Source organism: Hemiscyllium ocellatum, chromosome 21 (assembly GCF_020745735.1).
Source record: "Hemiscyllium ocellatum isolate sHemOce1 chromosome 21, sHemOce1.pat.X.cur, whole genome shotgun sequence".
Classification (NCBI taxonomy): domain Eukaryota; kingdom Metazoa; phylum Chordata; class Chondrichthyes; order Orectolobiformes; family Hemiscylliidae; genus Hemiscyllium; species Hemiscyllium ocellatum.
This window is the reverse complement of record NC_083421.1, coordinates 49,952,345-49,971,990: the sequence shown is the minus strand read 5'-3', so window position 1 is coordinate 49,971,990 and position 19,646 is coordinate 49,952,345. Positions and strand designations below refer to the sequence as shown.

Genomic DNA, 19,646 nt, shown 5'->3' with positions numbered 1-19,646 from the left:
TTCAAATCGTAATCGCGGCATGAGTTTGAAATCAACAAAAGAAATTCACTGGTCGCTTCCAGTCCTTTCAGCTTACAGCCTCCTCCCTCCCTCCCTCCCCAGCGCCGCATGGCCGAGATGTCTCGACCAGCTGCACGTTAATACAATGCACTCTTGTTTGTTTTCAAGTATGTCGGGAGTTTGGATGTACAAAGGCCGAACAGTCGCGTGGAGATAGTGGCGGCCATGCGAAGGATACGGGTGAGTCAGTTTATAAGCAGTGGAAATTCTGTCTACATGATCTGATGTGTGGAGCTGTCCCACAATGGTAGGGAAGGCTCACGGTGAGAGTGCTGAGTGCCCAGATGAGTGAGAGCTGCTGTCTCTCTGCATCACAACAGATATGGGTTCACTCGGGGGTGCAGAGTCTACATTGACCCCTGTGACAAAAGCAATGGGAAGCACAGGTTCAATCTTTTGTGGCAGATGTAGTGAAACACTTATAACGGCAATCTAAACAAATTAATGTATTTTTAAGTTAAAAATCACACAACACAAGTTATAGTCCAAAAGATTTATTTGAAAGCACTAGCTTTCGGAGTGCCGCACCTTCATCAGGTAGACAACCACCTCATGAAGGAGCAGCGCTCCAAAAGCTAGTGCTTTCAAATAAACCTGTTGGACTATAACCTGGTGTTGTGTGATTTTTAACTTTGTACACCCCAGTCCAACACCGGCATCTCCAAACCATGTATTTTTAAAGAAGTCTTCACTTAAATATTACTTCAGTTAAACTAATTATAAACTGTATCCTTGATCAGTATATTTATTTACTCCAAACTTCCTGATTAGTTTGGGTTTGCACCACCTACAACATCCACTCCACTTGCAGCAAGTAATTCAACTCCTGACTTCCAAAACCTGTCCACGATCTACAAGGCACAAGTCAGGAATGTGGTAGAATGTTGACCACTTGCCTGGATGGGTGCAGCTCCAAGAATGCTCAAGAAGTTTGACCCATCCAGGACAAAGCATCACATTCATAAATATCTATTCCCTCCATGACGGATGATCAGTAGCAGCAGTGTGTAGAATCTACAAAACAACACTGTGGAAATTCATCAATTCTTCTGGGACATAACCTTCCAAATTCATGACCACTACAGTTTTCAAAGGACCATAGTGGCACAACCAGGGGACACCAACCTTCTGAGTTTCCCGTAAAAAATGAGGTCTGCAGATGCTGGAGATCACAGCTGCAAATGTGTTGCTGGTCAAAGCACAGCAGGCCAGGCAGCATCTCAGGAATAGAGAATTCGACGTTTCGAGCATAAGCCCTTCCCTCCAAGCTACTCACCACCCTGACTTGGAAATATAGCATTGTTCTTTGGACTGAAGGGTCTGTTTCCATGCTGTACATCTCTATGACTCTATGGTCATTCTTCAGCCATTCTCCTGCTGAAATCCCCATCGCTCCCTTCATTGTCAAAACTAGATTTAATCCAATGCTATCCCTACCTTTCTACCCTCTTCCCCCATAAATGCCAACTGCTTAAAAAATATATTCAGTAACAACTTGGAGATAGATAGAAAGAAAGAAAAAATTAGGGGGGGAGAATTTCAGAGCTTATAATCTTGGCTACCCATGGTGGAGCAATTTAGAAGTGTCTAGTCAATATCTATCTTTCAATTGACATCACAAAAACAGATTTGTGGGAGGTTGGTGAGTGCAGATTGTCCATTGCACATCTTACATTGCATCAGTTCAGAACAGTCCTAGACGCGAAATTTCAACTCTGCTTTCTCTCCACAGAATCTGCCAGACCTGCTTAGTTTCTCTAACAATTTCTTTTCTTCAAGCATGTCGGCATTAAAATAGAAATGTTTTGTGGGGAAACTGTGTTTCATGGCAGTTACCTATGTGATACATAATGCCTGTGATTCAAAGCAGAAAATGCTAGGATTACTCTGCAGAGCTGGAAGCACTTGTGAAGTGAAAAGCTGAGTTAAAGTTTCAGATTTTCATAATGCTGACTATAGATTGCATCAGTAGTACCATAGAAACAGCACCATAGAAGCAAAAAAACTGGGAAATAAACAAAGTTTCTCCCCTTCACTAAAAATGTGATTGATTGCTTTAAAATATTTGCAATTTACTCGAGTAAAGCATAGAATTTAACTTTACTTGATTTTAAAAGCATTCTCATATTACAGCCTTTTTGCATCCACATTAATGTCTTTCATTTTGTAATTTCTCTCTCCTCCTTCAATATATGAATTTATGAGCTGAAACTGGGAGTATTTGCATCGATAGATAACGACAGGTACATGTTGAAATACAGTGTTCCCTGCAGGACATCACTGAATAGATGTACATTTTCTAGTATCATGCTTTGTCTACAATAGGTATAATTCGTAAATTGCAAGCAAGTTAGTCGCTAATGTGAACAATTATAAAGGAGCGATTTGTCCAAGGCCATTGCATTTGCTTATTGTCACAATCAAATAAAAAGAACATGTTACTACCATGAATGTTCATGGTTTACTCCCCAGTCTGTGTTGAGTAACTGATTTCAACCGGAACAACTGTAAAAATGCTACAATTGAGTTCATTGTCTTAAAGAAAGACTAACTTATCCAGGCTCCTCGCTTCTGAACATTATCCAGCAATGCCTCTCACCACCTTGCCCAAGTAAAAGTGAATGTTGTAGTTGAGTGAGGATTGGCTAATCTGTGATGCCTATTACAATTTAACAACCTACTGGTTTTGCTAATATTCCTCAAGTACAAATTGGGAAAGAAAACTGATTGAGATGGGTTTAAGCTCAGTGACAAAATAGTGTCACTCACTTCTGACCTCAGAGAACAAATTCCAGATATGTTTCCATCTTGTGTGGTGACTGGAGTAATCACTAAACAAAATCCATCACCAGAATACCAGAAGCAGGTATTAAAGTAGTCAAAATCTTCCTTAACGGTGCAGATAATTTAAAGGAAGTATTTGGCATGTTTTCATTGATTGAGATTCAGAAAACAGATTCTGAGTTAAACAAGTTAGCAGGTGCAGTTCACACTGAAGGAGTTCTTGAATACTAATGTATTAAAAATGCAGTTCAGATGAGAAAATGGAGACACCTCACAGACCTGTGGATAACAAATGCATGGTTGTTCATCAAATAGTGCTCCTGTTCAAACATTGTAAGGAAATGTTGTGAGTAACACATTAACTTTCCAAAACAGAACATCTGAATAAACAGACATTTTATCTAGCCAAAACTTCATAAGGATGGAGTATAATTCTATAAACCCTATGTCAAACAGGTCAGGTCACAAGGAAATCTCAACATGAAGTCGAATTGGAACCTTGAACACCTATTACCAGTTTTTGAAGAACCATTTAATTGAATGTTAGTAGATTGTGTCAGACCACTACTAAAAGCAAAAGCAGGATCGAGTATATTGTTATAATTATAAATATAATAATCATATTTCCAGAAACTAATGCATTAAGGACAGTTACACTAAGGTGATAACAGAAAAATTAACACAGTTTTTTACTTGTTATAGACTGTCAACTGGAATATAATCTGATCAAAGTTCTAATTTTAAATCTAAAACTTTCCAGAACATAACCAGTCATTTAGAGTCATAGAGTCACAAGACAGAGACAGACCCTTCGGACCAACTCGTCCATGCTGACTAGATATCCTAACCTAATCAATTCCCATTTGCCTGAACTTGTCCCATATCCCTCTAAACCCTGCCTATTTGTATACCCATCCAGATACCTTTTAAATGTTGTAATTATACCAGCCTCCACCACTTTTTTTCTCGCAGCTCATTCCATACACGCAGCACCCTCTGCGTGAAAAAGGGGTCTCCTAGGGCCCTTTTAAATTTTTCCCCTTTCACCCTAAACCTATGCCTTTAGTTCAAATAATTGAAGTCAATTGTCTACCTACCCCAAACGCAGGAAGCTTTGGAGAGATGCCATCAGAATCTTAAAACAATGATTAATACAAATTGTCATGAATATCCAAAGGACATATACAAAGGATTAGATTCCCTACTGTTTGCTAGCCGATTTTCCTTAAATAAAGCTATGAGGTTTAGTTCCCTTGAATTGATCCATTGCCATAACTTGAGTGGTCCATTAAAATTCATTAAGGAAATGTTATTAAAGCAGAAGGATTAATTATCAATGTTGAATTACATGTCCATGTTTTTAGAGATGCTCACAGGAGCACAAAAAGCATTTTTGAACTTTGTAAACAAAAATGAAGCTGTGGACAGATAAACATGCTAAGATTGGAATATTTCTTGCAAGAATCAAAGTAATGGTATTATCACCTCTGCATGGTGAACCCCTGAAAGTGAAATTTAGTGATCCAAACAAGGTAGTTAGGAGGATTAGTAAAGTGATTCATCTGATAGATACTTCTGATTGTAGGAAGAAGTGAGGGATATGTCACATAAACATGTTGAAGCAATAAATTAAGGTGCATAGTCTTACCAAACCATAAGACTGTTGTCTCGTTAGAGAAAAATGTCTTGTGATGGTTTAACCTGAAGATCACCACACTTCAGGTGAGGAGAGTGGTTGAGAAAAGAATCCTTAATAATGCTGCAGGGAAGAGGATAAGAGAGAGTAAGTGTATCAGTTTATTAAAGTGATGGAAGATGATAGAGCCTGAAGGGGTGAGGTAGAAGAAGATATAGACTGGCTACAAAGTGAGTCTACAATTTGATTAGCTAATATGGAAATATTGGGTCAGTTAGACACTGTTTTCAATTTTTAAAAATTCATTTGTGGGATGTTTCAAGTGGGCCCCAGTCGATGTTTTTATTCACTCACGGGATTGGGTGTTGGTGGTTGCCAGCATTTATTGCCCATCCTTCGTGCCCTTGAGAAGGTGGTGGTGAGCTGCCTTCTTGAACTGCTGCAATCCATTTCCTGTGGGTTGAACCACAATGCCATTAGGGAGAGACTTCCAGGATTTTGATCCAGTGACAGTGAAGGAATGGCCATACATTTCTAAGTCCGTATGGTGAGTGGCTTGGAGAGGAACCTGAAAGTGATGGTGTTCCCCTGCATCTGCTGGCCTGTCCTTCTGGTTGTGAGTTGTCATGAGTTTGGAAGGTGCTGCCTAAGGATCTTTAGAGAATTTCTGCAGTGCATCTTGTAGATAGTACACACTGCTGTGACTGAGCATAGGTGGTGGAGAGAGTGGATGTTTGAGGATGTAGTGCCAATCAAGTGGGCTGCTTTATCCTGGAAAAGGACATATTTAGAGGAAGGACATCAGAAAGATAACTTAGGAAGTATAAGGACATCTGTAAAGGTACTATTTTAGCTATCCAGAAAATAAAAAAAACACAACACCAGGTTATCGTCCAACAGGTTTATTTGGAAGCTCTAGCTTTCAGAGCACTGCTCCTTCATCAGGTAGCTGTGGAGCAGGACCATAACACACAGAATTTATAGCAAAAGATTACAATGTCATACAGCTGAAATGATATATTGAACAAACCTAGATTGCCATTAAAGTACTGAAAATAGGCATAGCAAATCAGTACCTATAAAGTTACATCCTTGTCAGTTAAACACAGAGAAACAAGTACAAATGGAAGCTGAGATTCAATATATGCTGGAGAATCACTTGACTGAACCTACAAAGCATCTGGATTTCACTGGTGGTGTTAATTCCTAAGCCAGATAATTCAATTAGATTCTGCAGAGAGTTCAGAAAAGCACATGCAGTCACGAGTGTCCTCAGTTAGACTATTGTATTGACAGATTTGGTTGTGCTACATTTCTTTCTAAGATTCACCTATTAAAGCAGTACTGGAAAATGCTGTTAACATCAAAGGGCTAAGGAGATGATAGCTTTTCTCAAACCAAATGGATTTATCAATGTTGTGTCATGCCATTTGGGTTTAAATGCATGACAGCTACATTTCAAAGACTTATGAGTGAAATTGAAGTTGAAGTACCTAACTTATTTATTTAGGGGATGTCATAATACATGAGAAGAACATGTAAAACACTTAGAGGACCTCCTTAAGCAATTACAATTTGCTGACTTAGTGATAAATCTGGCCAAAAGTGAATTCACAAGAACATGAGTTACTTACCTGGTGTATATTATAGAACACAGGCAAATATTGCCAAGAATAGCAAAAGTGAAATTAGTGATGAAATTCCTCATTCCTAAAACTATGCAGGAAATCATGAGATTTTTAGAATTATCTGTGTTTATAGGAAATTTGGACACCACTTCAGTACAATATCTGTATTTTTAATAATGTTGTTACATAAGCAGGTAATAATGGTATGGTCAGCCAGTGGTATAGTCAGCAAAATGCAAAGAAGCCTTTGAGAAGCTGAAGGAAATCCTAATAAATGAGCTGGTTTTGGCTGCCCTGCCTTTACCAAAATGTTCAGAACAGTAATTCATGTTAGAAACCGGAGCGTAGGTGCAGTTTTATTGTAAGATGTTGAGTCAGGAGTAGAAAAACTAGTAGAATACTTTTCCATGAAATTGAATCAATAACAAAGGAAGTACTCTATTTGGAAAAGGAAACTTTAGATCTTTAACACTTTGACATCTATATCCAATGTCATTCCAGTGAAACATTAATCTTTACTGACCATAATCCACAGACATTCATTGAAAACTTTAAAACTTGAAATGCAAGACTGTTCAGATGGTGTCTATTGGTTCAACCATTAAATGTAAAGGTTGTTCACATTACTGACAACGAAAATGTAATCACAGATGTATTCAAAAAAATGTAAAATGATGAAATAAGTTAAGAATGTTAAGAAATGGTAAGACTTTTATAAGAGGGAAGTGAGGATGAATGGACGTCAATCTTATGTTTTGTTGTCTATGTGTCACGTGTTACATGTGATGAAATGTATTTTTGAAATCACGTTTCATCATTTTGAAGGATGAAATCATATAAAAGCCACATCCTTTTATTTCATTTAATTTTGGACTTTGGAATAAAAGACAAGCGATACTACTTTACACTGAGCAAAGAGGTGGAGGTACCAGAGAATCTCCATGAACAGCTAGTTGGCTCCCACTTGCTTTTCTCTGCATTTTGTCCTCTTTCTTCATTCCAATCATTGAAGCAGCTGGAAGATAGTGTTGGCTATGCCATTCCACAAAACATTCAGGATCAAGCACTTCCTCGCCACGACAATGAAATGAAATTGGCCATTCTACAGTGGTTCTGGATGAAAACCAGCCACAAGATCAGGTACAACTGCAAGAAGAGACACGAGAGAAGAAACAAGCTGGGACTGTAAGAGAATTCACCACTGGCATGCAATCAGCAATAGCTATCTTCCCTGATTTCTCTTTCCACCAGAGAAGTGTAATGGAAGTGCAGATCTGAGCAAAGGTTGACCAGGGAAAAGTGCAATTTCTTTCCCTATTTGTGGTTTATTTTGTGGAAGATATTGGATTGAGTCATAGAGAAGTACAAGACAGAAACGGATCTTTCATCCATGCTGACCAGATATCCTGACCTAATCTATTCCCATTTGCAAGCGCTAATCCCTCTAAACCCTTTCTATTCATATACCCATCAAAATGCCTTTTAAATGCTGTAATAATACCAGACTGCACCTCTTCCTCTGGCAGTTCATTCCATACACGCATCACCCTCTGTGTGAAAACGTTGCCCCTTAGGTCCCTTTTATATCTTTCCCCTCTCACCTGAAACTTATGCCCTCTAGTTCTGGACTCCCCCACCGCAGGGAAAAGACCTTTTCTATTGATCCTATACATGCCCTCATGATTTTATAAATTTCTATAAGGTCACCCCTCAGCCTCCGACGCTCCAGGGAAAACAGCTTCAGCCTATTCCCTATATCTCAAATCCTCGAAACTTGGCAACATCCTTGTAAATCTTTTATGAAGATTGAGATTGATAATACTTATTTGAAAGGAAAAAAAGAGACTTTTAGAGATCTTTAGAGACTCTAAAAGGGGCAAATTCTCAACTAGTGAGTGAAAGACAGCACTCGTATACAAACAAGCTTGCCTCATCAGCAAATAGCTGAAAGGAATTAGAAGAAACAAAAAAAACAGATCAACTTCTGTGGTTCAGATTATTGCTATCAAACTGCATTTTCCTGATTTTCTTTTTCTCTCATCTTTAATACCTGTGTCTTGCTTATGTCTTGCTTAACCTACAGTAAACAAAGATGGTCATAACAGTGAAATCATAATGCTATAGACTATGCTAAAAGTCAGATAAATTGTGGTTCTCTATTTAATTACTACTTGACATTGGGACGGATCAATTTTTGAATAACAATGCTGCATTGGAAAGTAGATGGTTTTGGGAGATTATCGATACCTCTGAGATTCCTTTTGTCTGTAGAGTTGTCATCCAAAATAACTAATGAGCATACTGTCATTTTAAAGGTGCAGGTATCAATTGTCTGAAATCAGGACATTGCAGTAATTCTTACTGTTGCTTAGTAAAGAACATTAGATTTTCTAACCATCTGATTACTTTTCATGATGGTGTTTTAACCTTAAAAATAGAGAGGGAGAAAAACTGCAGGCTGCTACAACTAAATTATGTAATGCACCTACATAAAATCTGCAGGAAAAGAAAACCACTGACAGCACTAAGTTTTCAATATTTTTATCAATAATTAGAGGTCTTTCTGAAATAGAGTAACTTGTGTTAAGTAACAGTGTGCAAATTTGATTGAATACAAGTTGAATTTACTCAACAACACTCCACATAGATAAAATATTGTTATCTCACCACGTTGTTTAAAAACTAATCGAACATAGGAATGGGAATAGGCTATTCAGCCCTTCATTAAACCAGGACTGTATCCTCACTAGCACAATGATTCTGGATTCCTATCATTCATATCTTTATTAGGGTTGAATAGGTTCCCTGTTCTCCTCATCTTTGTTCTTGCCTTTGCATCACTTCATGCATTAATCCTGCTATGTTTCAGTGACCTTTTCTAGCCTTACATCCGCTTTGAAAGGTATCGCACATTTGTTCCTCTGCTCATTCACTAATATTCATATCCTCCATCATTAATGGCTAGTTGCTCATTTAGTCATTATGTTGAAGTCTTTTGTAGGTTTCTTTTGAAACATGTTCATTTTCTTTATCTTCATTTTCTCTCTTCTCCACTCCATTTTCATTTTTAACTTTCGCCCAATTAAATGGTTTAAGATACGTTATAGTATCTGAGAAGTAATGTTGAAAAATGGCACAATTTATTGAATTTGTTTTGTGTTGCACTTATCAGGATAAATTGCAAGAATACCATTAAAGGGAAAACTGACATTTATACTCTATGAAAGAAAAATTCCAATTGTCCTGATGAATACAAGATGAAAGACTTCAATAAAATCTTCCACCCTCAGGCAACTGTCTGTGTGCAGTTTGCACATTTTGCCCCATGTCTCCGTGGGTTTCCTCTGGGTGCTCTGATTTCCTCTCTGTTGAAAAATCCACCAGTTAGGAGGATTGGCCATGCTAAATTGCCAGGGACGTGCAGTCTAGGGGGATTGGCTTTGGGAAATGTAGCGTTCTGGGGATAGGGCACAGGGGTCTGGGTGAGATGCTGTTCAGAGGGTTGGTATGGACTCGATGGGCTGAAGGGCTGCTTCCATACTATAGGGATTCTATGAAAATGTGTCTATTCTTCCAGCAATAACCAAGTTCTGAACTATCAAGAAATGATTTATAACTGAAGGTTACTATAGTAAACTGTTATTAGCTATTGTTAGAATCTATAGCTGAGTAACCCTTGGCAGTATTGCATCTTCACTATTTTAGTCCAGCCTTTTAATCCTTTTTTGATAATTTTGGAATCTTATTCTAAAATGTTAATATTATATTAATAGGGGAAAATATACTCTTCCCAAAAATATACTTGTCTCTCTTTTTCAGGTAGCCTATAAAGCTAACTCCTATTTGAAAATGATAAGCACGCAGGAATAATTTGGCATTCTTCAAAGACTTGTTTTGTGTTGAACTTCTGTTTTGTGGTTTACAGTAACAATTATCTGAACTGGCCAATATTTTAACATTGCGAATCCAATGATAATTATTTTTATTACTTGTCATTTGCAATAGTAATGCTACTTCACAATGGAGAATGTCTAATGTGTAAATCTGAACTGTAGTTTTCTTACTAGGATTTCAGTTCAGTTTAATACTATAGCTGTACTAATAATACTTTAGATTTATTCTTTCCAAAATTGGCTGTGTCAGGACAGATCATTTGTGAGCTATGCAACCCTAGGATTAAGTGGTTCTAACTCTATTATTTGTGGTGAATGTGGTGAGGTATTGTTCAATTCACTTTCAGCAATGAATTAAAAAGCTTTGCCTAAGTATAAAATGCGAGATTACATTTCCTTTTGTATAATAATACCAATCTCCAAATAATTTAACAGCTTTGATGGATAATGTTGGTAGCTTTTATGAAATTATATTGAATTGTCATGCAATTATGAAAATGTTTTCTTTGATTTTCTAAGAAACATTTCCACTTCTTCTGTATGATTATAAATAAGGCAGTTAGATAATTATAGTATATAGTCACATAGTATGTACAGAGGGATTCTGGTAGCACAATCATATTGTCCCTACTTCTTGCTGCCCATCCCTGTGAGAAAGCAGTGTATACATAGATGAAGATACAGTAGAGATACATAGATCTCTATAAAACTTAATTGCTTTATTAAGCAATTCCCGCCTCAGGCGACTGACTGTGTGGAGTTTGCACATTCTCCCCGTGTCTGCGTGGGTTTCCTCTGGGTGTTCTGGTTTCCTCCCACAGTCCAAAAATGTGCAGGTCAGGTGAATTGGCCATGCTAAATTGCCCGTAGTGTTAAGTGAAGGGGTAAGTGTAGGGATATGGGTGGGTTGCAGGTCGGTGTGGACTTGTTGGGCCAAAGGGCCTGTTTCCACACAGTAGGTAATCTAATCTAATCTAAGTACTTAAGTGAAAGATACATACATTTAACTACTAGAGATATCTCAACCATTATCCTTTACTTTCTTGGGTTCTGGTACCAAGCATTATTACCTTGTAGAGTTATCAGTAGGCCAGGCTGGAACACTTCTCAGCAGATGTCATGCCTTCTGACATAGGGTACCTCTGTGCTCAGAGTTACTGTTAAAATTGGAGCTTTCTTGGGCTGCTTTTTATACAGTTCAGACCTGTGAAATTGCCATTCCAATTTCCTTATTTGGAATTGCTAGTGAAATGTGCCCAGATGGTTTTGTTATACATAACTCGAAATTGTAGAATTTCTTTGGTTTCTGCAAATCCTTCTCCCTTTTATGGTCTCAACTGTACCTTACCCTTGATTGGTTTTCATTGTAGCTGGAATGTCATTCTGTTCATTCTTTCTGTTCATGGGAAAATGTAGGGTTACAGGGATTGGGTGGGATGCTCTTCAGAGGTTGGTGTTGACTCAATGGGGCAGGTGACCTGCTTCTACATTGTAGAGATTCGATTATGATTCTTGGGTGTGGTAACCTACTCACCTGAGAGAACTTTTTTTTTCTTACAATGTCTTCTGTCTGGCTTACAGATAACTTGTTCCAGTCCATCACAAAATCTCATATTGACTGGGGTGACATGTTGGCACTCCTGCCTCATAGCGCCAGGGATCCAGGTTTGATTCTGGCCTCAGACGACTGCCTGTGTGGAGTTTGCACTTTCTCCTTGTGTCTGCATTGGTTTCCTCCCACAGTCCAAAGATGTACAGGTTTCATGGCTTGGCCATGCTAAATTGTACATTGTACCCAGGGGTGTGTAGGCTAGATGGATTGGCTATGGTAGATGTGAGGTTACAGGATACGGTAAAGGGCTGAATCTGGGAGGGATGCTCTTCAGGGGGTCAATGTGAACTCAATGGGCCAAATGGCCTCCTTCTTGTTTGTAGAGGTTCTATGGTTCTATGTTTTCCATATCTTTGGCCTTATCCAACACTCTGAACCAGAAGACCTGAGACAAATCCCATCTGTGAAGAAGGTGGGTGTATCATAACATGTCCCAAAAGGTGTAGGGTGGCACGGTGGCTCAGTGGTTAGCACTGCTGCCTCACACCACCAAGGTTCCAGGTTCACTTCCAACTTTGGGAGTCTGTGTGGAGTTTGCACATTTTTCCTGTGTCTGCATGGGTTTCCTCCAGGTGCTCTGGTTTCCTCTCAGATTCCGAAGATGTGCAGGTCAGGCGAACTGGCCATGCTAAATTGCCCATAGTGCAAGGTGCATTAGTCAGAGGGAAATGGGTATGGGTGGGTTACTCTTTGGAGGGTCGGTGTGGACTGGTTGAGTTGAAGGGCCTGTTTCCACATTGTAGGGAATCTAATCAAAAAAAAGGTTGATTGAAAATAATTTATAATATATACCTTACAATTGGCAAAAGAAAATAATATTGTACCAGTAATAGTCCTGTAAAATGGATATGCAAACAAAACTCTGACTAAAATAGAATGGAGAATTAAAGGATTTAGATTCATTCGATCTTTGCTACTTTTTATATTGTGCTGCTAAAATGGCCTTCTGTGCACTTTCGCAGTGTAGGGACTGGAAGATTCAGTTAAAGTGAAAAACTTGTTTGTCTTTCTGTGAGCAAACATTTGTAGCAGTCAGATATCAGCCTTTAGTCAATGAAATAAACAACTTGTTCAAGAACGATGTCAGTGGAAATACCTAAGCTTCATACCAATTGTTATCTGTTGAATGGCGCTCAATAATTTCTGAATGATAGCTTAAAGCCACAACTATCTAAACAGAAGGTGACCCGTTTTGTAACTCACTTTTTAACCATGTGCCATTTTTCTTTGTAAATTGAGGAAAAGTGCAACAATTGCACGCTTCGAATAGTTTAGTTACAGTTTCACAGGCAGCCTGAACTGGTGAAAAGGTTTTCCAAGACAATTGTTGGTGCAGTTTTCCTGCATATAATTTCTCATTATCGTTAATTATTTGCTCATTAAATAGATGTGTAATGCTTCCTTGGTTTTTATTGCATTTTCCTTTAGAGAGTTTTCCAGCCCCTCAGCCTGGAGCCTCCCCTGACCTTGAAAGTTGTGCTGGTATTGAGGATAAGGCTGTTGCCCCACATTTGCTTTATGACTTAAAGTTTCAAGTGGGGTTGGAATGTAAATTGCTATTTGCAATGCAAGGCATGTTTTTGTTTTAATTTTGCATTTTACTGCTGATCCAAAATTTAATTATAAATGATCAGTATGCTGTAAAGATTACTGCAGGCAGTATGGAATCTGTACTAATTCAATCAAAGAACACAGATGTCTTTCGGGATTATTTTATTTTTATGAAGTCAGTCACTAAAATAAGTTAGCTACGTATTGAACTATGGCATGATTAAACTCAGAAAGTTCGCGAATCGCATTCAAAGCTAAATGCTCACTAAGATCCCTTATGACCATAAGGTAAAGGAGCAGAATTAGGCCATTTGGCCCTTTGAGTTTGCTCCACTGATATGTTCCTCAATCCCAATCTCCTGACTTCTCCCTGTAACCCTCAATCTCCTTACTCATCAAGAATTTATTTATCTCTGTCTTAAATATACTTAATGACTTGCCCTTCACAGTTCTCTGTGGCAATGAGTTCCATAGATTAAACACCTTCTGGCTAAAGAAATTCCTCCCCATTTCAGTTCTGAAAAGAAAAAAAAACATGTCTTCACTCTGAGGCTGTGCCCTCTGGTCCTAGTCTCTCTTACTCGTGGAAACATCTTCTCCAAGTCCCCTCCATCCAGGCCTCTCAGTATTCTGTGTGTTTCAATCAGATCACACACCCCGCTTTTCCAACCGTCTTATGCTCCCTTAATCAGAAGCATCATGTACAAGCTTTGTTTCATGTTAAGCAGAAGATGCAAAAAGTTGTTCCAGCTTTTGTCAATAGACAATAGGTGCAGGAGTAGGCCATTCTGCCCTTTGAGCCTGCACCACCATTCATTATGATCATGGCTGATCATCCTTAATCAGTATCCTGTTCCTGCCTTATCTCCATAACCCTTGATTCCACTATCCTTGAGAGCTCTATCCAACTCTTTCTTAAACGAATCCAGAAACTAGGCATCCACTGCCCTCTGGGGCAGAGCATTCTACACAGCCACCACACTCTAGGTGAAGACGTTTCTCCTCATCTCTGTCCTAAATGGCCTTCCCCTTATTTTTAAGCTGTGTCCTCTGGTTCGGGACTCACCCATCAGCGGAAACATGTTTCCTGCCTCCAGAATGTCCATTCTACTTTTGTCTATACCTCCATGTGACGTAGATAAAGATTATGTTTCAGATGACACTGAAAGCACATTTGAAAGTTGATGCAAATTTAACAAATATACCTGATTCAAAATTATTCAAGAATGGAGGGAGACAGAGAGAAGAAACCGTGGGCTAGTTAGTCTAACATCTGTTTATAAGAAAATCTGGATCAAAGCTACACTAAATTTTGATCAACAAATGATTCAAGGATTACGAAGGGCAAAAGGGAGAGTGGACTTGAGATCACAATTCTGTCAACCTCAGTGAATGGTAAACAAGGCTTGATGGGCTGAATGGCTTACTCCTGCTGCTGTTTGAGAACCAAGAAGAATACAGGAAGTTCAGAGGGAAAGTGGAAAAGCAAATAAGAGAAGTGAAGAAGGATTATGGGAAAAGACTGGTGGCCAATATGAAGGAATATCCCAAAGTTGTCTATAGGCAGGAGTGAAGGGACCTGGGTACATTGATGCATAGATCACTGAAGGAGGAAAGATAGGAAGAGAAGGCAGTTAACAAAGCATGCAGTGTTCTGAGTTGTATGAGTAAGAACATAGAGTACAAGTGCAAGGAGATTATAGTGAACTTATATAAATACATGTTATACATCTGGAATATTTTGTGTAGTCTGGACACCAAATTATAGTGAACAGCACATAAGAGATTTGCAAATTTATTCCAGGGATGAGAAACTTCAGTTATGAGGTTAGACTAGTGTGGTTGGGACTGTTCACCTTGGAGAGAAGAAGACTGAGGAGATCTGATTAAAGTCTTCAAAATCATGAAATGTCTGGAAGGCATAGATAGGAAAAAAACTGTATCCACAAGAATGAGATAGTACAGAAATAAATCATTTGTGAATGTGGAAAATGTGATATTAATTAAAAAAAAACTTTTTTCACACAAAGAGCAGTTTGGGTGGAATATGCTGCCTGTAAGTATGGCAGAGGCAGAGTCAATGGAAGAATTGAAGGCATTGGATGGTTATTTGAATAGAAATAATAGGAAAAAGAAAGGTGAATGGCACTAAGTTATAATGCTTATCGTAAAGCTGCGTGCAGACACAAGGGGCTACCTGCTGCACTGTAGCAGTTCCGTAAATGTGATCTTTCTCACCTCCCTTCTTTCTTAGCTGAAGCCTGGCTCCCTTGTTAATTTGGACTTCCATGTATACTTTGATAGTTGGATCCAGATATTACTGTCAATGTTTGAATTTTGTCAGTGATTATTGATGGACTTCTGGTCATGTCATGGTTATTTTCAATTAGCTGCTTTTGATGACATATTTTAGTGGAGAAATCTTTTGGAGAAAAGAAATTGAATTATTTTGTGAGGAGAAGAATAATGTTCCTACAGACATTAAAACAAATTGATAAGCCTCCAGTTAAATGTACAATAAGCCTTACAAAGCCTTTGATCTGATCTGAATTACTTAATCCCATTTAAAGTAATATTGGCGACTTCATATTTGACCTCAGTTTTCATGCACAGGATTGTCCAATGAAGTATATGTGTGTATATTGAAAAATAAGTGTATAATGGCAATGGCAATCAATTGGCAATCTTTCCCTTAGCATAAATAAACCACAAATTGGTTGTTGTTATTGGAGGTCAAGCTGCTTAGCTCCAGGACATCACCAGAGAAGTTTCTTGGATTATGTCCAGTGCCCAAACATGTTTAACTCCTCCACTAAAGGTTATCTTCCAGCAGAAGTAGGGATGTTCCCAGGTGATGTTTAGTACCATTTGCAACTACTTGGATAATAGAACAATATGCGCTGGCATACAGCAAGACCTTGTCACAATTCAGACCTGGACTAATTAAGGACAAGTAATATTTGTGTCAGGAAAGGGTCAGCCAGTGACTATCACTAACAAAAAGTGAATTTAACCATGTACCTTTGATACTCAGTGGCATTGCAATCATGAATTCTCACCATCAACACCTAGAGGGGTTTACTATTGACAATAATCTTGACAGCTAGCCATAAAATAAAATGGCTGCAGGAACAGGAGTATTATAAGCCTGGTAACTTTGGCTGAGGGGGAAATGGATTAAAAAAGCAAGGTAAGACAACGCAAGGTTCAGATGACATCAGTATCCAGGTAAGCTTAGAGAGTGAGTGCTCTGACAGCCAGTGAAGGGCCTAGAGGTACAGTCTGCTCTAGTCTGTAAGCTGAGTGCATGTCACTTAGAGCAGTGTCCTTGCTGCAACATTATGATAATGGTTGTCAGTGCAGCCTGAGTTGCTGCGTTGAAGTGCAGTATTGTCCTGTAAGTGGATTGCCAATGTGCCATGATATTTCTCAGATGCTGGCACATGTCAGATGTCAACGTCCAGCAATGTAAGGTGCAAGTGGCTGGTGCCAATGGATGGTGCCTTGAGATGTTGATGTCTGGTTTCCAAAATGGAGAGGGAGTTAGATGTTGGTCCGAACAAGTAGTGAACTCAATCCATCAGGAGCTCATTCTGCTTTCCTTGTCGAGTTTTCCCAAAGCTGAGCTTGTTGGTAAGTTTGGTAAGAATGGAGACTAAATAATGTGATGAAGCAAGTTGAGCTGTTAACAAGGTATTTAATGCGCAATAATAACTGTCAGTTGGCAACTCGCCAGTGCCTAGCAACAGTGAAAAACATAAAAGATGGTGTGAGTTGCTTCTGACATCAATTGCCACAATCTTTACTCAGTTCTGCCACACATCTTGCGGTAGTCCACATCGCCAAGACCCCAATAAGATTCCTCCTTTATATAACCATTCCTTCACTGTAGTCTGGGTAAAATTATGGAGGTCCCTTCCTAATCACAATGTGGATGTTATTTGCACCCCGGAGGCTACAGTGGTGCAAGAAAGGCACTCAGCACCACGTTTTCCAGTGCAACTGGCACTGACAACACATGCTAGCATTGCCAGCAGCACTCAAATCCCAAGAACTGTTTTAAAAAAACCTGAACTGACAACAGAAAATGCTGAAATTCTCTGCTGAAATGGCAGTATCTGTGGGAAATAAAACAAAGTTAACATTTCAGGTCATTGATCTTTCATTCAAACTTGTATGAAATTTAAAGTACTTTTAAAGAATCTGATTTGATTCTGAACCCTTTCAGCAAACTCCAGTTCGTAATTATAGAACAATACAGGGGAGAAGGCCCTTTTCCTAATTGTGCTTTGATTAAACATTCCAGCTGTTCCTCCTATTTTGCTTTTCCCCCATATTCTTTCAAATATTTTTCCAGCTTCTCCTTGAAATTTATAATTGAATCTACTTTAACTGACCTGCCAGGCAATCCATTAACAGCCCAGTAACAATTTGTTGTATAATAAATCCTGTCCTTATTCACATCTTGGATTCTTTTGGCAGTTACTTTAAATCTGTATCCATGGGTTATCATCCATTTTGCCAACTCAGTCAGTAGCTGTCCAGCTTACGTACACAGAATAGCCAGTTGGAAAAGGTACCATATCTCAAGATGTACTGCTGCTTTCTGTAAGGAGAAGAGAACAGGAGGAGGACTTTAAAAGAAAATGCAATATAGTGTGAAGTTTAATAACAGGGTATTGCAAGAATGGATCAATCCATTGTCACATGGAATGCATATGGCCCACTGTTTGCCATTCTTTAGCTGGCATTCAAACCTGAACTGAGGCCTGAGTGCAAAAGATACAAGAAATCAGACAGCACTGCAGTAACACTAGGATGGAAATCAGTTAGTTCAGTTAGTTGAATGGCTGGTTTGTGATGCAGGAACGATTCCAACAAGTGGGTTCAATTTGCACACTGGCTGAGGTCACCATAAAGGTACTGCCATCTTGACCTTACTGTTATCTGATGCATGGTGACCCTTGGGTTAAACTCACCATCACTCATCTCTCTCTGATGAAAGAGCAGTCCTCTGGGACTATGGCATTTACACATGCTAGGGCATTTGGTACATCATAGAATTACTAAAATGTAATAATTTGTATTGCCTGTAACGTGATTTAACTCCTTTCAAGTATGCCTGACAGAAATTAACAAACATAACCTCCATCTGAAAGAATGTTGATTTCACTCTGGTGTCAGTACTTGTTCGTGGTAGAATTGGGGACCCAGGCCTGTGACCAGTTGAAGGAACTGGGGTCCTCCAGAACAGAAATTTTTAGCTACATTGGGTAAATGCCACCTCCTTTTTCAATTTCTTCCTGGGAGTTGAGGTGGCAAACCTTTTGATTTTAGAGGACATGATCCAGCCACATTTTGTGTCTCTGAAGCCAGGGTAATAGGTTTCCTCACCTGCCTTGAAGGGCATGGCTGACTTAGTTGAGTATTCATAACAATTTTGGCTGATTTCTTGGCATTATTCGTCTGATAATGTACAGCAAGTGACAAGATTCATTCTCATGACTCAGGATTCTGTGTCAGCAGTCCAACATTATAGAGAACACCTCTTCAGTATGCTAATATACCACCATTCCCTATTTGGAAGTGTATGTTTCTGATAATAAAAACACTTTAGCAGAATCTAAATGGATTTTTTTTTCCTGGCAAGTATAAGGTTAGTGGAACCATTGTTAAAGTTCCATGGTGCATTTGTATAGAGTGTTTTATGCACATATTGGAATGTTTGTGTGTTTTAATGTTTATATTGTTAAATGCATCCAATCTGTGCAAATGTTGAATTATTTTTTGAAAAGTAAACAATTCAAAAAATGCGGATTTCTCTACTCACACTGAGCTGATTGCATATCCATATAAAGTAACACATCGACACGAGAACTACCAAGGAAACAGAACAGTGAAGTGATAAATTAAAGTGTGAAAAAGACCAGGGAATCTGATGTCGTGGTTATGATCTGCCTGAGCCAGTATTCCTTCCCTTTCCTGAGTATCATATTTTTGAGATTCTCTTCCTCCTCCTATATGCTGCATTCATCTTATATCATTTTTGTCCATCTGTGTAGAACCCAGGGGGTAAAATAAAAGCTGAAGAAGAAAATGCTGATGAGCTGAATTGTTCCATAAAGTTCAAAGTGTTGGTGGTAAATGTCACGGCTCACTGGGGAAGCACACTGAGGCTCAATTCCAGCTATTCCCTGAGTCATCACAAAAGTTAAAGTTTTCAAAAGAAACATGCAAAATCCCCAAGCGACCTGATTTTCAGGCTTAGATTCATAGAAGTCCAAACCAGATTCTGTACTTAACAAAAATCACTATCAAATACAGGTAATTAGATGCTAGTTACAAGTAAGCAAGTAACTTAAATTAAAACTTTAAACCTCTTTTCTCCTCTTAACCCTCCTCCCCTTGCAAATACACACACAGACGTAAATAAAGGGAGGAAAGATATGTGTAATGAATATGCTGGTAAAATAGTTCTGTGG

The 19,646-nt window shown here is 38.8% G+C and overlaps 1 protein-coding gene and 1 pseudogene across 3 annotated transcripts in view; both read left to right on the top strand.

Annotated features, from left to right (window-relative positions):
- si:dkey-34e4.1 (carboxyl-terminal PDZ ligand of neuronal nitric oxide synthase protein) overlaps positions 1-19,646 on the top strand; it is a 130,820-nt gene that overhangs the window by 1,084 nt on the left and 110,090 nt on the right. For 2 of the 3 annotated variants that reach the window (XM_060841447.1, XM_060841444.1), the window contains exon 2: positions 169-240. In XM_060841447.1, the coding sequence (XP_060697430.1) occupies positions 169-240 (72 nt within the window). Of the gene's footprint in view, positions 1-168; positions 241-19,646 lie in introns of those variants that run through there. The other variant, XM_060841445.1, reaches the window with a different exon arrangement.
- On the top strand, positions 7,143-7,297 carry LOC132825696 (large ribosomal subunit protein eL39-like; annotated as a pseudogene).